At 41.1% G+C, this 24,691-nt stretch overlaps 2 protein-coding genes across 3 annotated transcripts; both read left to right on the top strand.

The window, feature by feature from the left end:
- Positions 1–2,602: 2,602 nt before the first annotated feature.
- Positions 2,603–13,599, top strand: LOC103611748 (toll-like receptor 7). Of its 2 annotated transcripts, XM_017728501.1 has the most exons (3): positions 2,603–4,050; positions 5,284–5,412; positions 7,924–13,599. In XM_017728501.1, the coding sequence occupies exons 1-3, from the start codon at positions 4,048–4,050 to the stop codon at positions 11,062–11,064; spliced, it is 3,273 nt and encodes a 1,090-aa protein (XP_017583990.1). In that variant the 5' UTR covers positions 2,603–4,047; the 3' UTR covers positions 11,065–13,599. The 2 variants fall into 2 exon arrangements, with proteins under 2 accessions (XP_017583990.1, XP_017583991.1); XM_017728502.1 differs by lacking the exon at positions 5,284–5,412 and having other exon boundaries at positions 2,604–4,050.
- Positions 13,600–18,935: 5,336 nt separating this feature from the next.
- On the top strand, positions 18,936–24,688 carry LOC103611747 (toll-like receptor 7; the record flags this gene model as incomplete). Its single annotated transcript, XM_017728397.1, has 2 exons — positions 18,936–19,308; positions 21,860–24,688. Coding segments are annotated over exons 1-2 (2,832 nt in total), but the record flags the coding sequence as incomplete, so codon positions are not given.
- Positions 24,689–24,691: the final 3 nt, after the last annotated feature.

The following is a 24,691-nucleotide window of genomic DNA, read 5'->3' as shown; positions in this document are numbered from 1 at the left end:
TCCAGCATGACTACCTTGTTACTTCTCCTCCTCATCATCCCCCAGAGAAAAGAAGGAATGATGTCTGTGGCTACGCCACCTTACCTGCCCCTGAGGAAGGGGAAAACAGTAGGGGTACAGTTGCTTTGCTGACCCTGGAGAACTTGGAAAATAACTCCATCTCATTCCAGCTATTTCTGGATGCCTTCTGGCCCCCTTGAAGGAAACTCACTTTCAAAAACAGGACTGCTGGGCACCTTGCCTTTCAGCAAACATTTTCAACCTGTTGTAAACCAAACAGTCAGTGTTGGCACTGAGGTAGCCTGAGGCAGCCTGAGCTTTCAGAAGAGGCAATGTCTGTTTCTGTGGTATTAGTGGCTCCCTCGGCCATATCTCAGCACCCTGGGTGGTTTGGGTCAGCTCTTAATGCAGATCTATCAGGGTGTCCTCCCTTACCAGAGCCCTGAGTGCTTCCTCTGCCCTTGTTGTAGGCCAATCTCCTCCAGTGCTGTCTTCTATTGTTGTGATTATTTTTAGTGCCCGCAAACACATTTCTGCAACAGCTATCAGCAAGGCTCTTACATTACATACACAGATCATACATGCAGAAACTTTAAGGCTTCTGCAAGTGATTTTGTTACCATTTCCTCAATTTTGCTATCCATTTCTCCTTTTGGTTCTTTTCGTACATCTGTCTGCATCAGTTTGAAGAGTCAACTTGTGTATTGCTAAAACTGAGCAAGATAACTGGTTTTCTTCAATAGTTTTCTGGGTAAATTATGCAAAGTTACACTGAATGCTGTATTAACTATGAATAGGTGGGGTTTTATCCTCATTCTTGAAATGAGGGTCAGCACTTCATAAAAAAAACATTTCTGGAAGACTTTAGGACTGTAAATAAACTACCCAGATTTAAGATGAACATAGTGGAACCCTGATTTTGATAAATAAGTTAAAGAAACTTGCTGTAAGTTTTCTTTTAGAAGACAAAGGAAAAAAGGAAACGTGATTTCACCAATCTGATTACAAGCCAACTGACAAGCAAACTCATAGATAAAGGACTAAGTCAATTAAGGACTCCTGCTTTATTTTAAATTACATTCTTCACTCACAGCAGCAGTAATATACGTTTGCTCTTACCAGAGGATCCTCCCCTAACACGTGACGTAGTAGGAAGTACTTTTCTGTTTTCAGTTACTCTGTGTTTCAGAGGGGGCAAAAGAGATTTTGTTCAACTTCTGAGGGAAACTCAACTTTTAAAATCAGTAAACCAGTGACTCCCTGTGCCTCTAAAAATCAAACTCTATTCAGTAGTTCTGAATTGCTGTGCATTTACTCCCATCTTTTGAAGGGGAGTATTGCTGTATTTTGCTTCCCACACTTCATAGGTTTAGGAAAAAAAAAAGCAGCAAAAGTATGCTCTGCATTTCTATTAGTGTTTAGCTAAAGCTGCAGTTTCACTTTGTACAGAATTGAAACTCCTGTGCTCTTAGATGTGACAGCAAGTTCCTAATATAAAAAAGTATTAGCCTTATTCCAAAAAAAAATGCTGAGTGTCTGAATATCTGAAGTTTGTGGGTTTAGACTGCAAGGGAGATCTCCAAAGACATGGTGCACCTGCCAAAAATTACAGGCTTGGGTAACTGGACACTGATTTAGAAAACCTACTTGCAACCAAAACAAGTAGACATTAAGCATCTCGTGTTCTGGTGTCATGTACCAGGGACATGGCTGGGTGTTGGTGTTTTCGGCAATCAAATGGGTCAGGGAGCCCAGACAGACGCTCCAGGAGCCTTTTTATTATTTTATTCCAGCATCAGACTCATACACAGAGTTGAGACAGAGATGGTACAAAGCTCACGCCGTCACAGGCGTCCAAAAACTTTCTTGTTACAGAGCATTCTTAAAAGCTTCTTTGCCAACTAGCATGCCTCTAAAATTTACAGACAACTGTTTTAACCAATCTTCAATAGCGCACGTACATCTGTTGTACACAATACTTGCTTGTTATGCCTTTATACAACAATGCACAATATTCCATTATTAGGCTTAAACTTATCTATCTTGCTAAGCTTATTTTTTGCAACTTCAAAACCTATCTCAGCCAAACTTAGAAACTCTAATCATCATTTTAACGTCCTTGCTTGCTATATAATTTTATCTTCTTCTATCTTCAAGTTTTTGCAGCTAGAGCTGATTCCTAAATTCTTTTGCTTTATTTCTAAAACCTGCTATTTTTTTCACACCTAAGGGCTTTTCCACCTTTTTGTGTTTCCCACAGCTGGGTACTTGAAGAAATCAACATACACAGTCCAACTTGTGTTAGGTCATTCTCTCCTTTCATAATTAGATATGCACATTATCTTTTCTACAGGATCAATAATTATAAATGAGTGGAAGCTAAGTTTCTTTTGTTGTGACATACACAAAGTGAAATATCCAGAGCGGAATAGCTAGTGTAGAGTGTTTGCTAGTGTAGAGAGATGGTTTTTCCTACCAGAAATGTCTCAAACGGCTTTTCTACACACAGCAGGATTTTAATAAGATTTCTGCATTCGTTATGGTAGCACCCAATGAAAATCTCAGTGCATTTCGCATGAAAAGCAAAATCCAGTTATCAGTAAAGAGTGGAAGAATCATACTGCATTGCAGTACTTCTAGTATTCAGGCACAAAGGTGAGAAATACAGTCCTGAATTAATACAGCTGGCAATTAATAAGCCCTTTTCTAGGCCTTGATTGAAATGGCAATGATGCTGTACAACTTCCTTGTTTTCCTGTTTATTTTCTATATGACTCAGACACTAAACGCATGGAATTTGAAAGTATTATTACAAATTCTTTCCCTGTTCATTTTTCAAGTTCCAGTCACCTGAAATTAATTTCTCAGCTCCACCATAGTCAGAGAAATTATGAATTGCAATTTAAAATGTAAAGTAAAATACGTATATAAGGAAGACATGAAAAAACCCCACAATCCCCACCTGATAAACATCCTAAAAATTGAACCAGTCTGTTCTGATAAGCATGGAGACTCCTAAGTATGAAACTGTTAGAAAGACACCATGTTCTGTGAAATGCTGGATTGTCATCAGTTTAAATCTATCCATGTAGCTTTAAGCTTTGGCCATTCTACAGTCTCCCACACAGTTTTAACCTTGCTCTATGCCACTTCCTGTGCCCTTTTCACTATCTTTTTTATCCTCGTTGGGTTTGTTTCCCTTCCCCAAAGTCCCAGTCACTTAATAGACATTTCCATAGAGTATTCAGCTTAAAACCCTCCCATTTCTTGAAGCTATTTGTATCAGGAGTAAATGCCAAATAATAATAATTATAAAAATGACTAAACTTCCAAAACTGAACTATTGTTAACATCAATTACCAACTTCTGTCTCTATTTTCATGCAGCTTACACTAAAAAGAGGGGGTGGGGGAAAGGAGGAACTTGAGCTTCTGCAAATCTTAGTTTAGTCTGAAGTGACTGATTACGTGTATGTAGCACATTTTTCTCCTTGCTGATTGATCTTAAACTTTGTGGCCAAATATTCCACAACTGTCCTTTGGAATTCCCCATGGCTTGGATGTTTACCTTTTCGGAGCAGGTCTTACAGTTTTTTATGGTGTGACACTGTATCTAGGTAAAAACCAGTTTGAAATGAAAACTGTGTTCAAAAGTAGCATAGAAGAGAGCAAATTGCAACATGTGAGAATAAAAGCACGTGGATGTATGAGTAATGTAAGAATTTCTTTAAAGGGGGAAAAATAAGAGTACTCAGTTATTTCTGTGGGGTGGAGTAGTAAATGAGGTACTGTTGTTTTAAGTACAAATGTTTGAGGAAGTAGGTTGCAGAAGTTGTTTCACATTCAATTATTTCTCAAGTTGCAATCGAGGTGAAAAGAAGTGACAGAGTAGTGATTTCTGCTGTTGTCTTGAGTGAGTTATGTCATGTTACATTCTCCTCTACACCTCAGCTGAACCACTGGAAACCACTTTAGTGCTGTTTTTCTTCTGCTCCGTTTTGCAGTCTCTTCCAGCATCTAATCTGCCAGACCTGGAAGCACACAGAAAATGGTATGTTAAACTTTCATTTTAAATTTGCTCTTAGGTATCTTTGACTGGAACTGCTTTGGAAGATTTTCAAGAACATATTCTGCTTTTCTGTTTTCTAAATGGTCCAGTTTACTGTTATGGTTCGAAGCTGCAGAGCATTATGTCTGCAAAGGAAAGCATTAATTTGCACTAATACTTATTGTACAGCAGTGCTACAGAACAAGTAACGAATGTCTTATCCAAATACTCCAAGTTTTTAGGTGTTTATTTTTCTCTACCCTTCCCTCCTGTCACAACTTAAAATACATGTGGAACCTCTACAGAAAAACTTCCTTCAGAAACTCATAGCTGTACTGTTGCTGAATATTTGAAGAACACCCTAAATCATTAGGGGTTTGTGCACATAGCAGTTAAGATCAGTAGATTAGTTCTTTTGAACTCCTTATAAAACCAAGCATAGATCACAGACAAAAGAACAGCTCGCATACTCCTGCTGTACTTTTAAACAAGCCTCTCATTGCAAAGACATTGCACAAGACAGCATTGCTTCTTGCTCTTATTTAGGTCTTTCTGTTTGTTCTGGTACTATAATGGATGCAACATTTTACATATGCAAATAGCCAGATACAGCCCCAAGATGTAACTCTTTACAGTTAAAACAGCTAATGCATTACAAAGATTATCAGGAGAGGGAAGAATATACAAAGAAATGAAGCACAAAGATGGTAGGAGCTATGCTGGCTCTGCAACAACACTTAGGTTCCTAAAAATACTGTAATATGTGAGAATTCAAAACCTGAGCATTGTAAGACTCAAGATGTCTTTTTTGACTTCTTAAGAAGCCTACGAACATATTCATGAAGACTTTCAAAGCCCAGATTCACCGCACCTAATTTCAGGCACCTAAATGTGCAGTGTTAACCTCTGCTTGGTGTGTACTCAGGCAGATCTCCCTCGATCTTCAAACTGAACAGTCCCTGCAGAGTGGCCTCTCTCCTCTCTCCCACTCTCTCTTGAATTTCGGTGCTACTAAGATTGATGACAGCAAATTGAGGAACTTAGTTAAACACCTGAAATTAAGGGCCTGCGTGTAGTGACTGAATATGAGCTCATGTGGAAAGTTTGAGTCTTCAATCTAGACTGCAATCACACCTTGCCCATGCCCTGCTCTAGTGCTTCAACAGAGTGGTTTAATCTGGTTTATCAAATCTTTAAAGCTTGAACCTAATTAACTTTCCCTTCCTTCATTTAAAGGTAGAAAGGCTGGTGGAGTTTGATGTGCATCAGTTGTCAGTATTTGCTTCAGTGACTACAGATTCTGTGTCCATGGCTGGTGACAGCCAGCACTTCATGGTCTGCTGTGGTCTGTGTCGACAGATAAAGGTAAAAGGCACCCATGTGATGGTGGAGTGACACGTCCTGCAGTGCAGAGTCTCTATGGTTTCCCTATCAGCTCTCTGCTGTTCTCCACTGGGTAAACAGACTGGCCCTGGTGTCCATAGGTCTGCTAACGCAAGAAATGGAGGCAGGCAGTTTCTGGGACATCACAGGCCATTTGGTTAGCATAGGCACTCTTTGGTTTTCCGTTAGTCTCCTAATGTCCTTTACATGTATAATATGCTGTGTCCCCTGGGAAAGAAGGAAGGAAGGCAAAATTTTTTCAGGAATATATCCAGATTTTTCTTTGGCAGTGTCACTTGTCACTCTAAAAAAGACCTTCAATTTTCCATGTAATTAAATAGCAATGGCAGAGCCCTTCCTTCTCCTTCCCACATCCCTGACCACATTAGTGGAGAAAAAAGGGTTCTACTGAAAAGCTCAGGTGGTGGAAGGAAATTAATGCCTTTTATCTTTTCCAAATTCACTCCCCACTTAACTCTGATTACTCTCAATAATAATTTTTATCCAAGTGCACGGGAAATCAGAAAACTTAATCCTCCTCTAAAGCAGATTGGCTAGACTGTATTGAAAACACTGGTGAACTCCCTTACCCAGTGACCTCTGTCTGGGCAATTTTCCAAAGGGAATTCCAATAAGCCAAATGATGGTTAATTTGATACCTAGCAAATGAAAACACAAGAGTTGGAGATAATGAAATATGAATACACAGGCATGGCCTGGTTAGTCCATATGAGCCTGCTCTGAATAATTGTATGAATGACAGCCACAGCTACCAGCCGTGGTATTTAGCTACCTTGCCTTTTCTCAGAGCATGTGCGGATCAGAAGAAAGCACCATAGCACTTCCAGGGAGTGGGCAAGGAAATTGTGGTAACACTGTAGCTTCTGTCACTGTATCAGGTTACACTGAATTCAAGGTCTGCAGTGGACTTTTACATTTTTCCTTCTATACTGAGGCTCTGTAATTCCAAAGATGACTGAAAGAAATACCAAAGTGATGCCATTTGGATGTTGAGTCAAGATAGCAGAAGTGCAGTGCTGTGTGAGACCTGATCTGGCTTCTCTCACATTTCCAGATACATGGATGCAGAGGGAGATTCAGCATAGGTAACATAGAAACACAAAGTTGTACAGGGGACACAGTGCTTGAAGTAAACAGGGCGTGCAACAGAAAGCCTCGCTTCACCTCTAGGTCCATATCACCTGCAAGGCACATCTTTGGCAGCACTCGACAGGGTTTACACAGACTGCTTGGCAAGTCTCTGTATGTTCTTGTGTCACAGCTAAAGAGATAAAAACATTTCCATGTATCTTGAACATTTTACCTAATCATCTGATTTTCACCTACTTAATTGGGTTGTGACATTTAATCAATATTATGCCACACATAACTAATCCTGGTGGTTTAAGAGCCCCCTATGTGCGATACAAGCCTCCACCACTGAGTTTTCAAGGAAGAAACAAGGATGATGATTTTCGTGAGGTGTCTTGTCTTTAAAACTCTTGACCAACACCAGATGCAAGCAATTAGATACAGGGCAAGGCAGCAAGATGGTCATGGCCCTTCTGCCTGTGCCACACAAGCCAAGGCTGGCAGTCTGCCAGCCAGGGTTTCCTTGACACTGACTGCTGCTGAGGAAATAACCAGTAAGTTGTGAAATATTAAAAGCTCTTCCCATAATACCCACAAATCTATGAAGCCAGCAAGACCACAAAGTCTCAACAGACAGAGTGTTTCAGAAGCTTCTTAAAATGTCTGTGGGATTTTTGCTCTGGTTATTTAGGCTGGTTATTAGTCTTTCATGGAACATACCCAGTTTTAAACTTGTCTTTGATTTTCATGTTCCCACCTCACCCAGATACATTGTTTTCTTGTCCCTCGTCCCTTATTGGACAGTGAAAATGAAAACTGGTAATAAACGTTAAGGAAATAAAGACATTGACTTTCTTAGGTCAACTCTAAATCTATTCTGCCACTTACTAGAGGAAGAATACTCATGATAATGTTAAATTTGAATTCGGAACTCAGTCACCTGTTAGTGCAGTTTTGGAAGTTTACACAAGCTTTTGAGTTGAGATTTTGAGTATAGATCTTGTATACGCTTAGAAAAAGTAACTGTGCTCATCTACGTTAATATGCAATGGCAACCTGCTGGATGTTGAACACCTCTTATTTCCCCTTAAAAAGGAGTATTCACAGAGACATGGACTTTAATTACCCCTTGTCACTTTCTCAGGAGATGTTTTTTAATAATTCATTTTTTAGAGAGTGATATTTAAATTAATATTAGAATTCTTGGTGATGATAAAATAAAAAAAGATTTGAGGAACCACCAACATATGCCTCCAGAAACATATATTCCTACCTGCACATCCATCCATGGTCAGTGTGTGACCAGGACCCCAATTTAGCTGTATAGTTGGCCTGACCCAGTGTGTAGGTGAAATATTCTCATTGCATTAAACTAATACTTCCGTATTTCCTTGGTTTTAGGTATCTCGTGCAAAGATGTCAAATGCATTGCCATTTATCCTGCTCTTCATATTCCCAATGCTGCTGTCAGGGGCTTGGTTTCCCAAAACTTTACCCTGTGATGTTAAGTCCTCAGAAGGCACTGTGACAGTGGACTGCACTGATCGGCGCCTTAAAGAAGTTCCCAGAGGGATCCCTGGAAACGTTACCAACCTTACCCTGAGTATTAACCATATCCCCCACATCTACCCAACATCCTTTGATCATCTTGAAAACCTCCAGGAGATTGACTTCAGATGCAACTGTGTGCCTGTCAAACTTGGCCCCAAAGATAATGTGTGCACTAGCAGACTGAAGATTGAGACTGGTAGTTTTGCTGCCCTGACAAGACTGAAGTCATTGTATTTGGATGCAAACCAGCTGGCAGAAATACCCCGAGGTCTTCCTGCTACTTTAACCCTGCTGAGCCTGGAAGCAAACAGTATCTTTTCTATCCATGAAGCCAGCTTCTCAGAGCTAGGAAACATAGAGGTATTGTATCTTGGACAGAACTGTTACTACCGCAATCCATGCAACGTTTCATTTGAAATTGAGAAAACAGCCTTTCTGGGGCTGAAAAAGTTAACAATACTGTCCCTGAAGTCCAACAACTTAACACATATTCCACCCAATTTGTCATCTACTTTAAAGGAATTGTATATTTACAACAACATGATTCAAGTGATTCACGAACAGGATTTAAGTGGCCTTTCCAATCTAGAAATTCTTGACCTAAGTGGCAATTGCCCACGTTGCTATAATGCCCCGTATCCTTGCATTCCTTGTCCCAAGAGCTCGATTCAGATACATTCAAAGGCTTTTGACTCCTTGGAAAATTTAAGAATTTTGCGACTTCACAGTAACTCTCTTCAGAGCATACCCAGCAGCTGGTTTAAAAACATCAAGAATCTCAAAGAACTTGACCTCTCCCAAAATTTCCTCATGAGGGAGATTGGAGATGCTCAGTTTTTGACATTTATCCCCAGCCTTATGCAGCTTGATCTGTCCTTTAACTTTGAAGTGAAGGTGTATTCTCCCTTCTTGAATCTTTCTAAGACATTTTCTTCTCTCTATAACCTGGAAACCCTGAGGCTCAAGGGTTATGTCTTTAAAGAACTGAGAGCACAAGATCTACGTCCACTGCTCGGTCTTCAGAATCTAACCATGTTGGATCTCGGGACTAACTTTATTAAAGTTGCAGACCTGACAGTGTTTGAAGAATTCCCAGCTCTTAAGTTCATTGACCTCTCAGTGAATAAAATTTCTCCTTCTTCAGGGGAAAGCAACTTCTATGGATTTTGCTCTAATCCTGGCATTTCAGTTGAGCAATACAACAGGCAAGTACGACAAGAGATGCATTATTTCAGGTATGACGTGTATGAGCGAAGCTGCCGTTCCAAAGACAAAGAGGCTTCTTCCTACCAATCTATAGTTAAGGAAGATTGCCTTAACTACGGAAAAACTCTGGATTTAAGCAGAAACAATATATTTTTTGTTAACCCCTCAGACTTCCTGGGACTTAGCTCCCTCAAATGTCTCAACTTGTCAGGCAATGCAATAAGTCAAACTTTAAATGGAAGTGAATTCTCTTACTTGTCTGGATTGAAATATCTGGATTTTTCTAACAACAGGGTTGATTTGCTACACCAAACTGCTTTCAAAGAGCTAAAATTTTTAGAAATTCTAGATCTGAGCAATAACCAGCATTATTTTCTGGCAGAAGGTATTACTCACGTGCTTAGTTTTATGAAAAACCTAGCCCATCTGAAGAAGCTGATGATGAATGAGAATGAAATTTCTACCACTATTGATACAGGAATAGAAAGCCAATCTCTTAGAATCTTAGAATTCAGAGGAAATCGTTTAGATGCTCTCTGGAAGGACGGCAATGCTAGATATTTGTCCTTCTTCAAGAATCTGACCAGCCTGGAAGAACTGGATATTTCCTTCAACTCGCTCAGTTTTTTGCCTCATGATGTTTTTAAAGGAATGCCTCCTAGTCTCAAGATCCTCAACTTAACAAATAATCAACTGAAGAGTTTCATCTGGGGAAGCCTCCCCTCTCTGAGGAACCTAGTAACTCTGGACCTGAGCAATAACCTTCTGACTACTGTTCCCAAAGAACTGTCCAATTGCACCTCATCACTCCAAAAACTGATGCTCCGAAACAATCGCATTCAGCGATTAACCAAATATTTTCTCAGAGGTGCTTTTAAACTGAGGTACTTGGACCTCAGCTCAAACAAGATTGAAATAATTAAGAGATCCAGCTTCCCCGAGAATGTCATTAACAACCTGGAGATGCTGCTTTTGCATGGCAATCCTTTTAAGTGTAACTGTGAGGCTGTGTGGTTTGTCTGGTGGATCAATCAGACACAGGTGACCATTCCTCTTCTGGCCACAGACGTGACCTGTGCTGGCCCAGGGGCACATAAGGGAAGGAGCGTGGTTTTCTTGGATCTGTATACCTGTCAGCTGGACACGTCGTATTTGATCCTGTACGCTCTGTCAGCTTCAACCGTCCTTGGCTTTATGGTGTTCACAGTGATGAGCCACCTCTACTTCTGGGATGTGTGGTATAGCTACCATTACTGCACTGCCAAGCTGAAGGGCTATCGGCGCTTGTCTTTACCAGAAGCCTGCTACGAAGCCCTTATTGCCTATGACAATGAAGATGCAGCTGTGAATGAGTGGGTGCTGCAGGAACTGGTTGAAAGGCTGGAAAACCAAAAAGCCAGGCAGTTCAATTTATGCCTGGAAGGAAGGGACTGGCTCCCAGGACAGCCAGTCTTTGACAACCTTTCCCAGAGCATTCAGCTGAGCAAAAAGACCATATTTGTGCTGACCAACAGGTATATTAAAAGCGGCAGCTTTAAGACAACATTTTACATGGCTCATCAGCGGCTTCTAGATGACAAAATGGATGTCATTATCTTGATATTTCTTGAGAAGGTTTTGCAGAAGTCTCGCTATGTCCGGCTGAGGAAGAGGCTGTGCAGAAGTTCAGTCCTGGAATGGCCAACTAACCCTCAGTCTCAGCCCTACTTCTGGCAGTGCCTGAAAAATGCCATAGCTACAAGCAATTCACTGGCTTACAACAAGCTTCTCCAAGAAACTGTTTAGTCCTACCTTTTCCCTTAAATATTGTTATGATACACATGCACCTTGCTTGGCACTTATTAGTGCACAGCAAGAAATGATGCACTACCCCCTGGAAGTCACTGTTGCAGAATATCACCACTTCCAGCTTTTATTTCACAATAGGCCTCTAACACCTCCTGTGGTTAGGTAAAGTGTGGGTTAGACACTTGGTCAATATGCTCGAGTACACAGGGTGAAGGAGTGCTTGGACCATGCCTAAAGTTGCTGCTGTTTAGACACTCTTGGAATAAATGTGATTTTTATAAAAATACATTGTTTCTCTATTTGCTGTATTTATGAAAATCAAGAAAAGCAACTGCTGACATATTTGTGTCAGAAAATCACTTTAGAAAAGCTCATTCTTTGATCTTAGGGAAATAAAAGATTTTTTATCTTTTCATCTTAGGCTTAGAGTTTCTTAGTCTACCACTTCTATCTGAGTGGGCAAACCGGGGAAAGCAAATTCTGCTGTGACTGCTGTCAGGGGCTTGGATCTGGTACAGGAGCTCTCCCACTGTTGCACTGTCAAAAAACCCACAAATCTGAAGAGACTTGGAAGTATGTGTGTGGACTAAAATGGGAAGATATGTGAGAAATGAGTTCAGAAGGTCTTGTAGGCTATAGGTGGGAAGGAGTTATAACATAAAGGGATTCCTTGTGAATGGAGCTGCTGCATGGTTGCAAGAAGAGAGAGCAGACATGCAGAGGGAGAGGCACAAGGCAGATGGAGAAAATCAGTTAAACCAAACAGACAAAGAACTAGATGATCTTCCAGATCCCTTCCAACCCAAACCATTCTATGATTCTGTCATCTCAGCTGCCTCTGGCAGTTCCTTGCCTAGCTTTTCTGTCTGGTCCTTTCTTTAAATAGTCCCTTTTTGATTTAGTTGTAGGCATGCTAACAAGAAAGAACACAACAACAAACAAGAAAACTAATGTTCATCTAATATAACAGACAATAAGATTTTTTTTTCCCTCCAAATTATCATAGTAGTGTTACTGATTTACCACAGAAGCAGGAGAAAGATCAGGGCCTGGTTAGAAGAGTGGGTGTTTTACAATTTTATTTTAACATTGGAAGGAGGATCTGGGGAACTAAAGGCTTGTCAGCCTGACATCGGTGCCAGATGGAGACGATCATCTTGAATGCCATCATGCAACAAGTATAGGACAACCAGGTTATAACGTCCAGCTAGCATGAGTTTTTGAAAGGCAGTTCTTGCATGACCAGCCTGGTCTCGTTCTGTGACAAAATGACCTGCTTAGTGGATGAGGGAAAGGCTGTGGATGTTGTCTATCTAGATTTTAGTAAAGCCTTTTACGTAATGCACAGCATTGTTTAGCCAGGAGAAAAGCCAGCTCAGGGGAGACCTTATCACTCTCTACAACCACCTGAAAGGAGGCTGTACTCAGTGGGAGTCAGTCTTTTCTCCCATGCAGAAAGTGACAGGATGAGAGGAAATGGCCTGGAGTTGCAACAGAGGAGGTTTACACTAGATATTAGGAAAAAAATTTTAATGGAAAGGGTTGTCAAGCAATGGAACAGACTGCCCAGGGAAGTGGTGGAGTCACCATCCCTGGAAGTGTTCAAAAACATGTGGATATGGCCCTTGTGGATATGGCATTTGAGGATATATTTTAATGGTGAACATTGTGATAGTGCTAAGTTGATGATTAGACTTGATGATCTTAAAGTCTTTCCAACCTTAATTATTCTATGATGCTATGGTTTCTTATGGTTGTGTTTGTAAAACAGTGATTTGAAGTTCAACTACTTTGTGCTCATTGTGACCGAGACAGTCACCAATCACCACTTTGCCCACGAATGCTTCTCTGTTTCCAACAACAAATCTAGGTGGGCACTTTTCCCAGTTGGTTCCCTTAATATCTCCACCAAGAAATTATCATCAGCATGCTTCAGGACTGCTTGTGTCCATTGTACAGCACTCCCAATTGACGTCTGGGAAGTTAAGATCACCCATAAGAACATCTGACTTAGAGATATTCCTTCATTCTTTATGGAATAATTTCTCAGTGTGATGTTCCCAGATGGGTGGTTGATAGTATACTCCCACAACAACGTGCATCTTCATCCTTCCAGAGCCTCTCAACTGTGCCACCACCAACTGCAGGCACTATACATTTCAACCCCTCCCTCCTATAAAGAGCCATCCCCTGACTTGCCTGCCCTGCCTATCCTTCCTGAAGAGCCTATAACTATGTTATAACAGAGTAACACCATGAATCGACAGTATTGTTTTGTTTGGTAAATTTCTTAAATGTCAGATCATTTAACCCATGTTACTTTGCAGTTAAGTTGTTAATAACCCTGAAATCTGGGGCCACGTAATTATACCAAGTACTACACAAAAGGCATACAATACATTTAATGCACAGTATCAGTTCCCACAGAACTCAGTGTCAAGTTCTGTTGCTTTATACCTCAGATCTTTGCGTCAAATAAAGTGCTGAATTGGTTGCCTTCCCTGTGCACAAGTACTGTAAATAAAGCTTCAAAATTACTTATGCCAAGAGGTTGCTTGTGCTTCTATTCTTTTGACACTCTTTTTTTGGAGACTGTGGCCTGCACAGGTCAAACAGAAAAGAATTTAGGCATTGACTCTCTTGCAAACCTTGCTCATAAATCATGTTACAGCTGTCTCGAACATAAGGATGAACGGTTAATCACACCAGACTGGTAAACAGCTTCACAATAAGATCATCCTTCTCCTTCTTTTTATGGTCTGACAGAAGGGACACAATGTTTAAATTTCCTTGGGAGTCTGAGCTGCATTTCATGACCAGTTGAAGTTTGTGTTTCTCAGACGGTTGGAAGCAAACCCACTCAATTTAATGGGATGAGATGGGGGAAAGAGCAGAAGGAAAATGGCAGAACTAATCTTAATGTATGTGCTGCATTTTGTGCACCCAAAATGCTTATGAAGAGTTACAGGTGACTTCCAACAGCTTTGTGAAAACTGCCTCCATTCTGACAGAATTAAAAGCCATGGGAACAGAAAATGGTGAGGTGTCTGGTGTTCAATGCTGCATGCTTCCTGGTCCCTGCCTGGATTCTGGTCTGAAGATCTGACAGTTCAGCCTGGTGGGAAACATTCCTCTCTCAGCAGCATTCTTTTGAGATAACTGAAAATATACCCATTGCCTAGCAGAAGTTGGAGGATTTAGCTCATATTTGCCTGTAAATATTATTTTGACTTGTTCCACTGTCCTAATGCAAATACACATTTTTGGCTTTCTTGGTAAGAGTATTTGATTTTTGGAGCTTTACTGGAAGCTCTTGTCATAGACTCCAGGGGTTTTAAATGTCAAACACTCAGAGCCTGTTGCTGAGGCAGTGTACTATGGGGAGTGAAACCTGAGTGTGTTTTCACTGCACAAGTGCCTCTCTCAGTTGATTGTCAGGCATCTGTTGTCAATGCTGGTGCTCTGTGGTTTCTTGTGTGTTGTGTGCTGGCTGCCCCTTTCTGGCAGCCAAGGCCCCACCCATCTGGGCTGGGGGGGAGGATCAGGAGGGCAGCTTCAGAGCAACTCTTGGTTAGAGATACAGCTCCTGGGTAGGGATAAAGCCAGGCTAATAAGGAAAAAGAAAAAGGAAAATGATACAAAGGTGATCACTCACCACCTCCTGGCAGCAGACCAGTGCCCAGCTAGCCTCTGAGTGATTGCTGCTTTAGCTAAACCCTCATCCCACTACCACCCCACCCCAATTTTATTGCTCAGCATGGAACCTTATGCCTTTAGTCAGCTAGGCTCCGTAATCACGGCTGTGCCCCCTCCCAGACCCTTGTTCACCCTGAGCCTGCTCACCAGTGTGAGAAGCGGAGAAGGCCTTGAGGCTCTGCAACTTCCCCAACAAGGCATAATGTTGGTGTGTAATCAACACTGCTTTGGTCACCAGCCTGTAGCAGGGCATGACAGGGCTGCTATGGAGAAAATGGGCTCCATCCCAGACAGACCCAGTATGGTTGTTGTGAGTGACAAATGAGGTGTGATCATGGATACTCATGTCTCTCTTTTCCAGGCCTGTGTTGAGCTATACTTGTAAGAAAAGGTAAAAGAAGGCAAAGAGTAAAAGAAACAGCACAGAACATGCAAATCATAGAGACTTGCTGAATTCCCTGCTCAGATTACATTGTGCCCACACACATGTACATACACATAGATTTCTGTTCTTATTAGCAGGATTCATAGTGGATGGCTTTCATCCAACACTAAGGAAAGAGATTATCTTTGGCAGAATGATTATGGTGCTATATTGTAGTTACAACAAAAGCATTTTTGATAGGATAGTATAATTAATACAGCACATAAATTATTATTATTAAAATGCCACAGGATTTCTACAAAACAAATCAACATAATATAAGCTATAAGTAGATTAATACAGAATTTATAATACATTTTAACTTATAATTTCCAATCATCTAAATCCTAACAACTTATGATGCAACTTATGAACCCTCTGCAGATCAAGTCAAATCTTATTCCATGCTTTGCTCTATCAGTATAACAATTATAATTAGACTCTCAAAACATACAAAAGAATGAGTCACTCCCTCCATCCTCAGAGGATGCAAACAATGGTGGAGGCATCCCTGCTACTGGAGGTTGATGGGTTTCACTGTCCAGCAGCAGCTCTGGTTCAAGTTCCCCCTTATGCCTCATAACTGGTTGGATCTCTGAACTGTGGGCTGCTGCACTTCACCTCCCCCTCCTGTGGGGGCCTAGTGGGCCAGGGACCTGCCAGGACAGTAAGGAGGGGAGCAGTCACTTGGTGCCCAGGAACCTTGAGGATGGGAGGGAGAGGAAAAAATTGTTTGTCTGGATTTTCTTCTGGGTTCACAGAACCTTCATGGCCTGAGAATGAGGTGAAGGGTAATGAAGATGTCACACGCTCAGTGACAGGTAATGGTTGCTTGCCTCATGAATTGGCATTCATTAACTCCATAAGCAGGGGTTGGAGCAGCGTGTACTCATGGCAATGGCACACATCAGCACTTCACTTCAAGAGTGACTTTTCAGGGAACCCAAATGAGGCATGTGCCACTGCCCCTCAGCTCTGAAGAGACACCCAGTCCCACCAAGGCTTGCAGGAATAGGGTCCAGAGAACATTGGTATGAAAGCAAAGGGAAAATATGGCTCCAGCATAGGCTCCAGGGCAGCCAGGCAGGAAGGTTACAGGGCTGGGAGTGGAAGCCTGCACTACTGTAAATGGCAGGCCCTTGGCCTTGGTTAAACACATAAAAACACTTTGAATGTTGTGGTATGATATATCTGCAGCTATATCTAGATAAATGTAATACATACACTATACAATATGCATTCCTATTGCGCACGGGTTTTGCACGTGTAAAGATACATACATAGAGGGAGACAAGAAACCAATCCATTTCAAGTGCAATTCATGACATTAGAAAAAATAACCTCTATTGAGTAGTAGCCCTCACAGATAAAAATGTCATGCACAGTTGTTGAAAACGCAGTATCAAAGCCTAAAAAAATTGAGAAAATTATGTCTCATGGTCTTTAGAACTCCATAATTGATGTACATGCATGTTTAATGTGAGCTGTTTCTTGTCTGCCATAATCTTAAGCCTTTATTTCATATAGAGATGCTCTCCTGCTATTTGATTTGTTTGGGTTGAGCAGTGTCTGAGTTCCACGTTGCTCTGCAGATGTTGTTCCAGTGCTCCCTCAGTGCTCTTGCCTGAAGATAACTTCATAAACCCTGGCAGAATTACCTATATAAAAATTTTCAAATTGTAGTGGGCCAGTAGGCTAGTACTTCCAATACTAAGAAGCAGGATTTGAGGATATCCCACTTAAAAGTGCCAAAATTCCTCTGAACCTGTCCGTTTTGTGGTTTGCAGCAGTTTCTGTATTGCTGTGCACCATCACTTCCAGCATGACTACCTTGTTACTTCTCCTCCTCATCCCCCAGAGAAAAGAAGGAATGATGTCTGTGGCTACGCCATCTTACCTGCCCCTGAGGAAGGGGAAAACAGTAGGGGTACAGTTGCTTTGCTGACCCTGGAGAACTTGGAAAATAACTCCATCTCATTCCAGCTATTTCTGGATGCCTTCTGGCCCCCTTGAAGGAAACTCACTTTCAAAAACAGGACTGCTGGGCACCTTGCCTTTCAGCAAACATTTTCAACCTGTTGTAAACCAAACAGTCAGTGTTGGCACTGAGGTAGCCTGAGGCAGCCTGAGCTTTCAGAAGAGGCAATGTCTGTTTCTGTGGTATTAGTGGCTCCCTCGGCCATATCTCAGCACCCTGGGTGGTTTGGGTCAGCTCTTAATGCAGATCTATCAGGGTGTCCTCCCTTACCAGAGCCCTGAGTGCTTCCTCTGCCCTTGTTGTAGGCCAATCTCCTCCAGTGCTGTCTTCTATTGTTGTGATTATTTTTAGTGCCCGCAAACACATTTCTGCAACAGCTATCAGCAACATCAGTTTGAAAAGTCAACTTATGTATTGTAAAAAACGGAGCAAGATAACTGGTTTTCTTGAATAATTTCCTGGGTAAATTATGCCATTTTACACTGAACACTGTATTAACCATGAATAGATTGAGTTGTAACCTCGTTCTTGAAATGAGGGTCAGCACTTCAGAGAAAAGACATTGTAGCAAGGCTTTAGGACTCTAACTATCGAGATTTAAAATAAACACAGTGGAATCTTGATTTTGACAAATAAGATAAAGCAGCCTCCTGTTGTCAAAGGGAAAAAAAATGGAAATGTGAGTTCACCAATCTGATTAGAAGCCAACCAACAACCAAACTTACAGATGAATGATTATGACAATTAAAGACTCCTGCTTTATTTTAAATTGTTTTCCTCACTCACAGCAGCAGTAATATACATTTGCTCTTACCAGAGGGTCCTCCTCTAACACGTGATGTAGTAGGAAGTACTTTTCTGTTTTCAGTTACTCTGTGTTTCAGAGGGGGCAAAAGAGATTTTGTGCGATTTCTGAGGGAAACTGAACTACTAAAATCAGTAAACCAGTGACTCCCTGTGCCTCTAAAGATCAAATTACAGTTCAGAAGTTCTGGACTTCTGAAAACTTCCCTGCATTTACCCTGCCTCCATCTCTGAAGTGAATTATTGCTGTATTGTGCTTCCCACATTTCATAGGTAAAAAAAATAAAGCTAAGAAATTATCTGCATTTTATTAGCACTCAGCTAAAGCTGCAGTTTCACATTACATAGAATTGAAACTCCTTGAGCTCTTAGCTGGTTGACAAAAAGTTCCTAATATTAAAAAAAAAACCAAAAAAACCAAAAAAAACAAACCAAAAAAAACCAAACCAAACCAAACCAAAACAAACAAAAAACAAACAAATGAAAGAGCAAAAGAAAATGCTAAGTGTTTGTACAGCTATTAAAATTTCCACAGTTTGTAGCCTTAGACTGTGAGGGAGCACCTGTCAAAAATTACAGGGTTGGGTGACTGGACATTGTGTTTTAGAAAACTTTCATGCAAGCAAAGTGGACACTAAGCATCTCATATTCCAGTGACATGTACCAGGGATGTGGCTGGTTGCTTGAAGAAATCAACATTCACAGTCCAACTTGTGCACGCTCTTACACATAGATTTCACTTTTTTGTATTCAGTTTCCTATGCCCTTACCATTATCCTTTTTGTCTTGGTTTCAGTTCCCTCCCCTAAGTTCCATTCACTTAACAAACATTTCTTCCATAAAGTATTCAGCTTAAGAGATTTGTCTGCTCCTATTAGCACACAAGTGATTCTTAGTAAGATCTGAATCCTTGAAGCTATTAACTGCAGAAATTAATCCCAAATAATAATTATAAAAATTACTAAACTTCCATGTCAATTAACAATTTTTGTCTCCCTTCATGCAGCTTACAGTAAAAAAGGAAAAAAAAAAGGAACTTGAGCTTCTGCAATCTTTGTTGATCACATGAATATTACCCTTTCATAATGCCTTTTCTCCTAGCTGATTACTCTCAGGCTCTCTTGTTAAGGACTTTGAAGTTGCCTTCCTTTGGTGTTCAGATGAAGAGAAAGAAGATACAGTACAGATTACTGTCGTCTTGAGTGAGTTATGTCATGTTACATTCTCCTCTACACCTCAGCTGAACCACTGGAAACCACTTTAGTGCTGTTCTCTCCTGCTCCGTTTTACAGTCTCTTCCAGCATCTAATCTGCCAGACCTGGAAGCACACAGAAAATGGTATGTTAAACTTTCATTTTAAATTTGCTCTTAGATATCTTTGACTGGAATTGTTTTGGAAGATTTTCAAGAACATATTCTGCTTTTCTGTTTTCTAAATGGTCCAATGGGTCGAAGCTGCAGAGCATTATGATTGCAAAGGAAAGGATTTATCTGTACTCCTATACTTCTGAATGAGCATAATAATATACTTGCTGTAACTTCTGAGGTGTTTCTCTAGGCTTTCCCCCATGAACTCCTCACATATATATGGAACATTAGCAGATAAACTTCCTTCAGAAACACATAGCTGTACTGTTGCTGAATATTTGAACACCCTAAATCATTAGGGGTTTGTGCACATAGCAGTTAAGATCAGTAGATTAGTTCTTTTGAACTCCTTATAAAACCAAGCATAGATCACAGACAAAAGAACAGCTCGCATACTCCTGCTGTACTTTTAAACAAGCCTCTCATTGCAAAGACATTGCACAAGACAGCATTGCTTCTTGCTCTTATTTAGGTCTTTCTGTTTGTTCTGGTACTATAATGGATGCAACATTTTACATATGCAAATAGCCAGATACAGCCCCAAGATGTAACTCTTTACAGTTAAAACAGCTAATGCATTACAAAGATTATCAGGAGAGGGAAGAATATACAAAGAAATGAAGCACAAAGATGGTAGGAGCTACGCTGGCTCTGCAACAACACTTAAGTCCCTAAAAATACTGAAATACGTGAGAAACCTACAAACATATTCACGAAGACTTTCAAAGCCCAGATTCTTTGCACCTAATTCCAGGCACCTAAATGTTCAGTGCTAGTCTCTGTTTGGTGTGTGGTAAGCTAGAACTCTTTCCATCTTCAGAGCCAAGCAGCAGCTGGAGAAGGGTCTCTTGGTCTCTCTCTATCTCTCTCTTCCTCCCCCCTTCCTCTCTTGAATGTCACTGCAGCCTCGGTTAATAACAATAAACTGAGGAACTTAGTAAGCAGCTAAAATTAAGGGCCTGAGTGCAATGGCTGCATACAAGTTCATGTAGGAAGTTTGCCTATTTAATCTAGACTGCAATCATACCTTGCCTATGTCATGCTCTAATGCTTGGACAGTGTTTATTTTGGTTTATCACATCTTTAAAGGTTGAATCTAATTGACTTTTCCTCCTGTTGCATTAAGTGTGTAGCAATTTGGCAGAAAATAAACTCCCTTGCTTTCCAGCTGGTCCTCAGAGATCAGAGAGGCTGGGTGTGCCTGGACTTAATTTCTGATTCGAGCCGATTTAGTACTACTAAGTCTGGTCAGGTTCCCAGATGCAACAATAGCCTGAGTTACACTACAAGCCTCATCTCATTCGCTAACAGATTCGACAGTTGTGAGGATTACTGATTCATCACTGTAAGTCTGGTTGAGTTCAATAAGAACTTTCATGAACACAGATTCACCAATACCACAGTTTATTGGATAATTGATAAATATACTAGACTTGCAAAATACAAATGTACAGTGCTATGTAAGTGCTCCCAGTGCAAATCTTACCAAAGAAGCATCCCTAGTTTTGGGAAGAGAGAAAAACAAGCCCACTGACTTGTCTTTAAAATGGTTGCATTCTCATCCTCTGTCAATGAAGATTTCAAATGCCAATTTATACTTTTGGGAGAAGTGGAAGCAAGACTGCGACCAAATATTCTGTTACTGCCATCATTAATGGGGGACACAGAGCAGCCACTTATATGTAAATGAGAGATATCAAGAGTAACAAAGAAATTACAAAGACTTTGCGTCTTGCACAAGGAAAGTACAGAATTGTGACACTTTAGCTTCTCTTCCTCTTCTACCTGGCTGACTGAAAGTAAAAGGGTTATCTGTTTCTGCTTGATAATGCATTACCCTTCAGCAGGCCATAATGCCCAGAGTAATCCCTTATGGAAATCCCTTTACCACATACCACGGCATATCTCATGGCTGTAGGCCTCATTCCTACACCTTCTCTGTTTTAAAGGAAGAAAGGCTACTGGACTTGTATGTGCAGCAGCTGCCAGTATTGCCATCTGTGACTGCAGGTTCTGTGTCCATGGCTGGTGACAGCCAGCACTTCATGGTCTGCTGTGGTGTGCGTCATCAGATGCAGAATAAATGGTACCTGTGTGATGGAGTGACATGCCTTGCATTGCAGAGAGTCTCTATGGTTTCCCTACCAGCTCTCTGCTATGCTCCATGGGCACTTGCCTTGGCAAATGATCCTGGCCCTGGGGTCCATTGGTCTGCAGTAAAAGATGGAGATAGGCAGTTTCTGGGATAACATGGGCCATTTGGTTAGGATAGACACTCTTTGTTTTTTCATTAGACTCATAATGTTCTTTACATGCATAAAATGCTGTGTCCCCTGGGGAAAAAAAGGAAAGGAAATACCAACATATATGCCTCCTGAAACTTATAATCCTACCTGCACATCCATCCATGGTCAGTGTGTGACCAGGACCCCAATTTAGCTGTATAGTTGGCCTGACCCAGTGTGTAGGTGAAATATTCTCATTGCATTAAACTAATACTTCCGTATTTCCTTGGTTTTAGGTATCTCGTGCAAAGATGTCAAATGCATTGCCATTTATCCTGCTCTTCATATTCCCAATGCTGCTGTCAGGGGCTTGGTTTCCCAAAACTTTACCCTGTGATGTTAAGTCCTCAGAAGGCACTGTGACAGTGGACTGCACTGATCGGCGCCTTACAGAAGTCCCCAGAGGGATCCCTGGAAACGTTACCAACCTTACCCTGAGTATTAACCATATCCCCCACATCTACCCAACATCCTTTGATCATCTTGAAAACCTCCAGGAGATTGACTTCAGATGCAACTGTGTGCCTGTCAAACTTGGCCCCAAAAATCATGTGTGCACTAGCAGACTGAAGATTGAGACTGGTAGTTTTGCTGCCCTGACAAGATTGAAGTCATTGTATTTGGATGCAAACCAGCTGGCAGAAATACCCCGAGGTCTTCCTGCTACTTTAACCCTGCTGAGCCTGGAAGCAAACAGTATCTTTTCTATCCATGAAGCCAGCTTCTCAGAGCTAGGAAACATAGAGGTATTGTATCTTGGACAGAACTGTTACTACCGCAATCCATGCAACGTTTCATTTGAAATTGAGAAAACAGCCTTTCTGGGGCTGAAAAAGTTAACAATACTGTCCCTGAAGTCCAACAACTTAACACATATTCCACACAATTTGTCATCTACTTTAAAGGAATTGTATATTTACAACAACATGATTCAAGTGATTCACGAACAGGATTTAAGTGGCCTTTCCAATCTAGAAATTCTTGACCTAAGTGGCAATTGCCCACGTTGCTATGATGCCCCGTATCCTTGCATTCCTTGTCCCAAGAGCTCGATTCAGATACATTCAAAGGCTTTTGACTCCTTGGAAAATTTAAGAATTTTGCGACTTCACAGTAACTCTCTTCAGAGCATACCCAGCAGCTGGTTTAAAAACATCAAGAATCTCAAAGAACTTGACCTCTCCCAAAATTTCCTCATGAGGGAGATTGGAGATGCTCAGTTTTTGACATTTATCCCCAGCCTTATGCAGCTTGATCTGTCCTTTAACTTTGAAGTGAAGGTGTATTCTCCCTTCTTGAATCTTTCTAAGACATTTTCTTCTCTCTATAACCTGGAAACCCTGAGGCTCAAGGGTTATGTCTTTAAAGAACTGAGAGCACAAGATCTACGTCCACTGCTCGGTCTTCAGAATCTAACCATGTTGGATCTCGGGACTAACTTTATTAAAGTTGCAGACCTGACAGTGTTTGAAGAATTCCCAGCTCTTAAGTTCATTGACCTCTCAGTGAATAAAATTTCTCCTTCTTCAGGGGAAAGCAACTTCTATGGATTTTGCTCTAATCCTGGCATTTCAGTTGAGCAATACAACAGGCAAGTACGACAAGAGATGCATTATTTCAGGTATGACGTGTATGAGCGAAGCTGCCGTTCCAAAGACAAAGAGGCTTCTTCCTACCAATCTATAGTTAAGGAAGATTGCCTTAACTACGGAAAAACTCTGGATTTAAGCAGAAACAATGTATTTTTTGTTAACCCCTCAGACTTCCTGGGACTTAGCTCTCTCAAATGCCTCAATTTGTCAGATAATGCAATAAGTCAAACTTTAAATGGAAGTGAATTCTCTTACTTGTCTGGATTGAAATATCTGGATTTTTCTAACAACAGGGTTGATTTGCTACACCAAACTGCTTTCAAAGAGCTAAAATTTTTAGAAATTCTAGATCTGAGCAATAACCAGCATTATTTTCTGGCAGAAGGTATTACTCACGTGCTTAGTTTTATGAAAAACCTAGCCCATCTGAAGAAGCTGATGATGAATGAGAATGACATTTCTACCACTATTGATACAGGAATGGAAAGCCAATCTCTTAGAATTTTAGAATTCAGAGGAAATCGTTTAGATGCTTTATGGGTGGATGGCAATGCTAGATATTTGTCCTTCTTCAAGAATCTGACCAGCCTGGAAGAACTGGATATTTCCTTCAACTCGCTCAGTTTTTTGCCTCATGATGTTTTTAAAGGAATGCCTCCTAGTCTCAAGATCCTCAACTTAACAAATAATCAACTGAAGAGTTTCATCTGGGGAAGCCTCCCCTCTCTGAGGAACCTAGTAACTCTGGACCTGAGCAATAACCTTCTGACTACTGTTCCCAAAGAACTGTCCAATTGCACCTCATCACTCCAAAAACTGATGCTCCGAAACAATCGCATTCAGCAATTGACCAAACATTTTCTCAGAGGTGCTTTTAAACTGAGGTACTTGGACCTCAGCTCAAACAAGATTGAAATAATTAAGAGATCCAGCTTCCCCGAGAATGTCATTAACAACCTGGAGATGCTGCTTTTGCATGGCAATCCTTTTAAGTGTAACTGTGAGGCTGTGTGGTTTGTCTGGTGGATCAATCAGACACAGGTGACCATTCCTCTTCTGGCCACAGACGTGACCTGTGCTGGCCCAGGGGCACATAAGGGAAGGAGCGTGGTTTTCTTGGATCTGTATACCTGTCAGCTGGACACGTCGTATTTGATCCTGTACGCTCTGTCAGCTTCAACCGTCCTTGGCTTTATGGTGTTCACAGTGATGAGCCACCTCTACTTCTGGGATGTGTGGTATAGCTACCATTACTGCACTGCCAAGCTGAAGGGCTATCGGCGCTTGTCTTTACCAGATGCCTGCTACGATGCCTTTATTGCCTATGACAATGAAGATGCAGCTGTGAATGAGTGGGTGCTGCAGGAACTGGTTGAAAGGCTGGAAAACCAAAAAGCCAGGCAGTTCAATTTATGCCTGGAAGGAAGGGACTGGCTCCCAGGACAGCCAGTCTTTTACAACCTTTCCCCGAACAAT

Source organism: Corvus brachyrhynchos, unplaced genomic scaffold (genome assembly GCF_000691975.1).
Source record: "Corvus brachyrhynchos isolate BGI_N302 unplaced genomic scaffold, ASM69197v1 scaffold11, whole genome shotgun sequence".
Taxonomy (NCBI): Eukaryota; Metazoa; Chordata; class Aves; order Passeriformes; family Corvidae; genus Corvus; species Corvus brachyrhynchos.
Note: the sequence above shows the minus strand (reverse complement) of the source record. Positions and strands in the feature narration are given on the sequence as shown.

Bases quoted from the DNA above. Each gene is read 5' to 3' on its own strand.
- LOC103611748 (XM_017728501.1), top strand. The intron at 5,413-7,923 runs GTAAAAGGCACC...CCTTGGTTTTAG, and splicing joins GTCTGTGTCGACAGATAAAG to GTATCTCGTGCAAAGATGTC.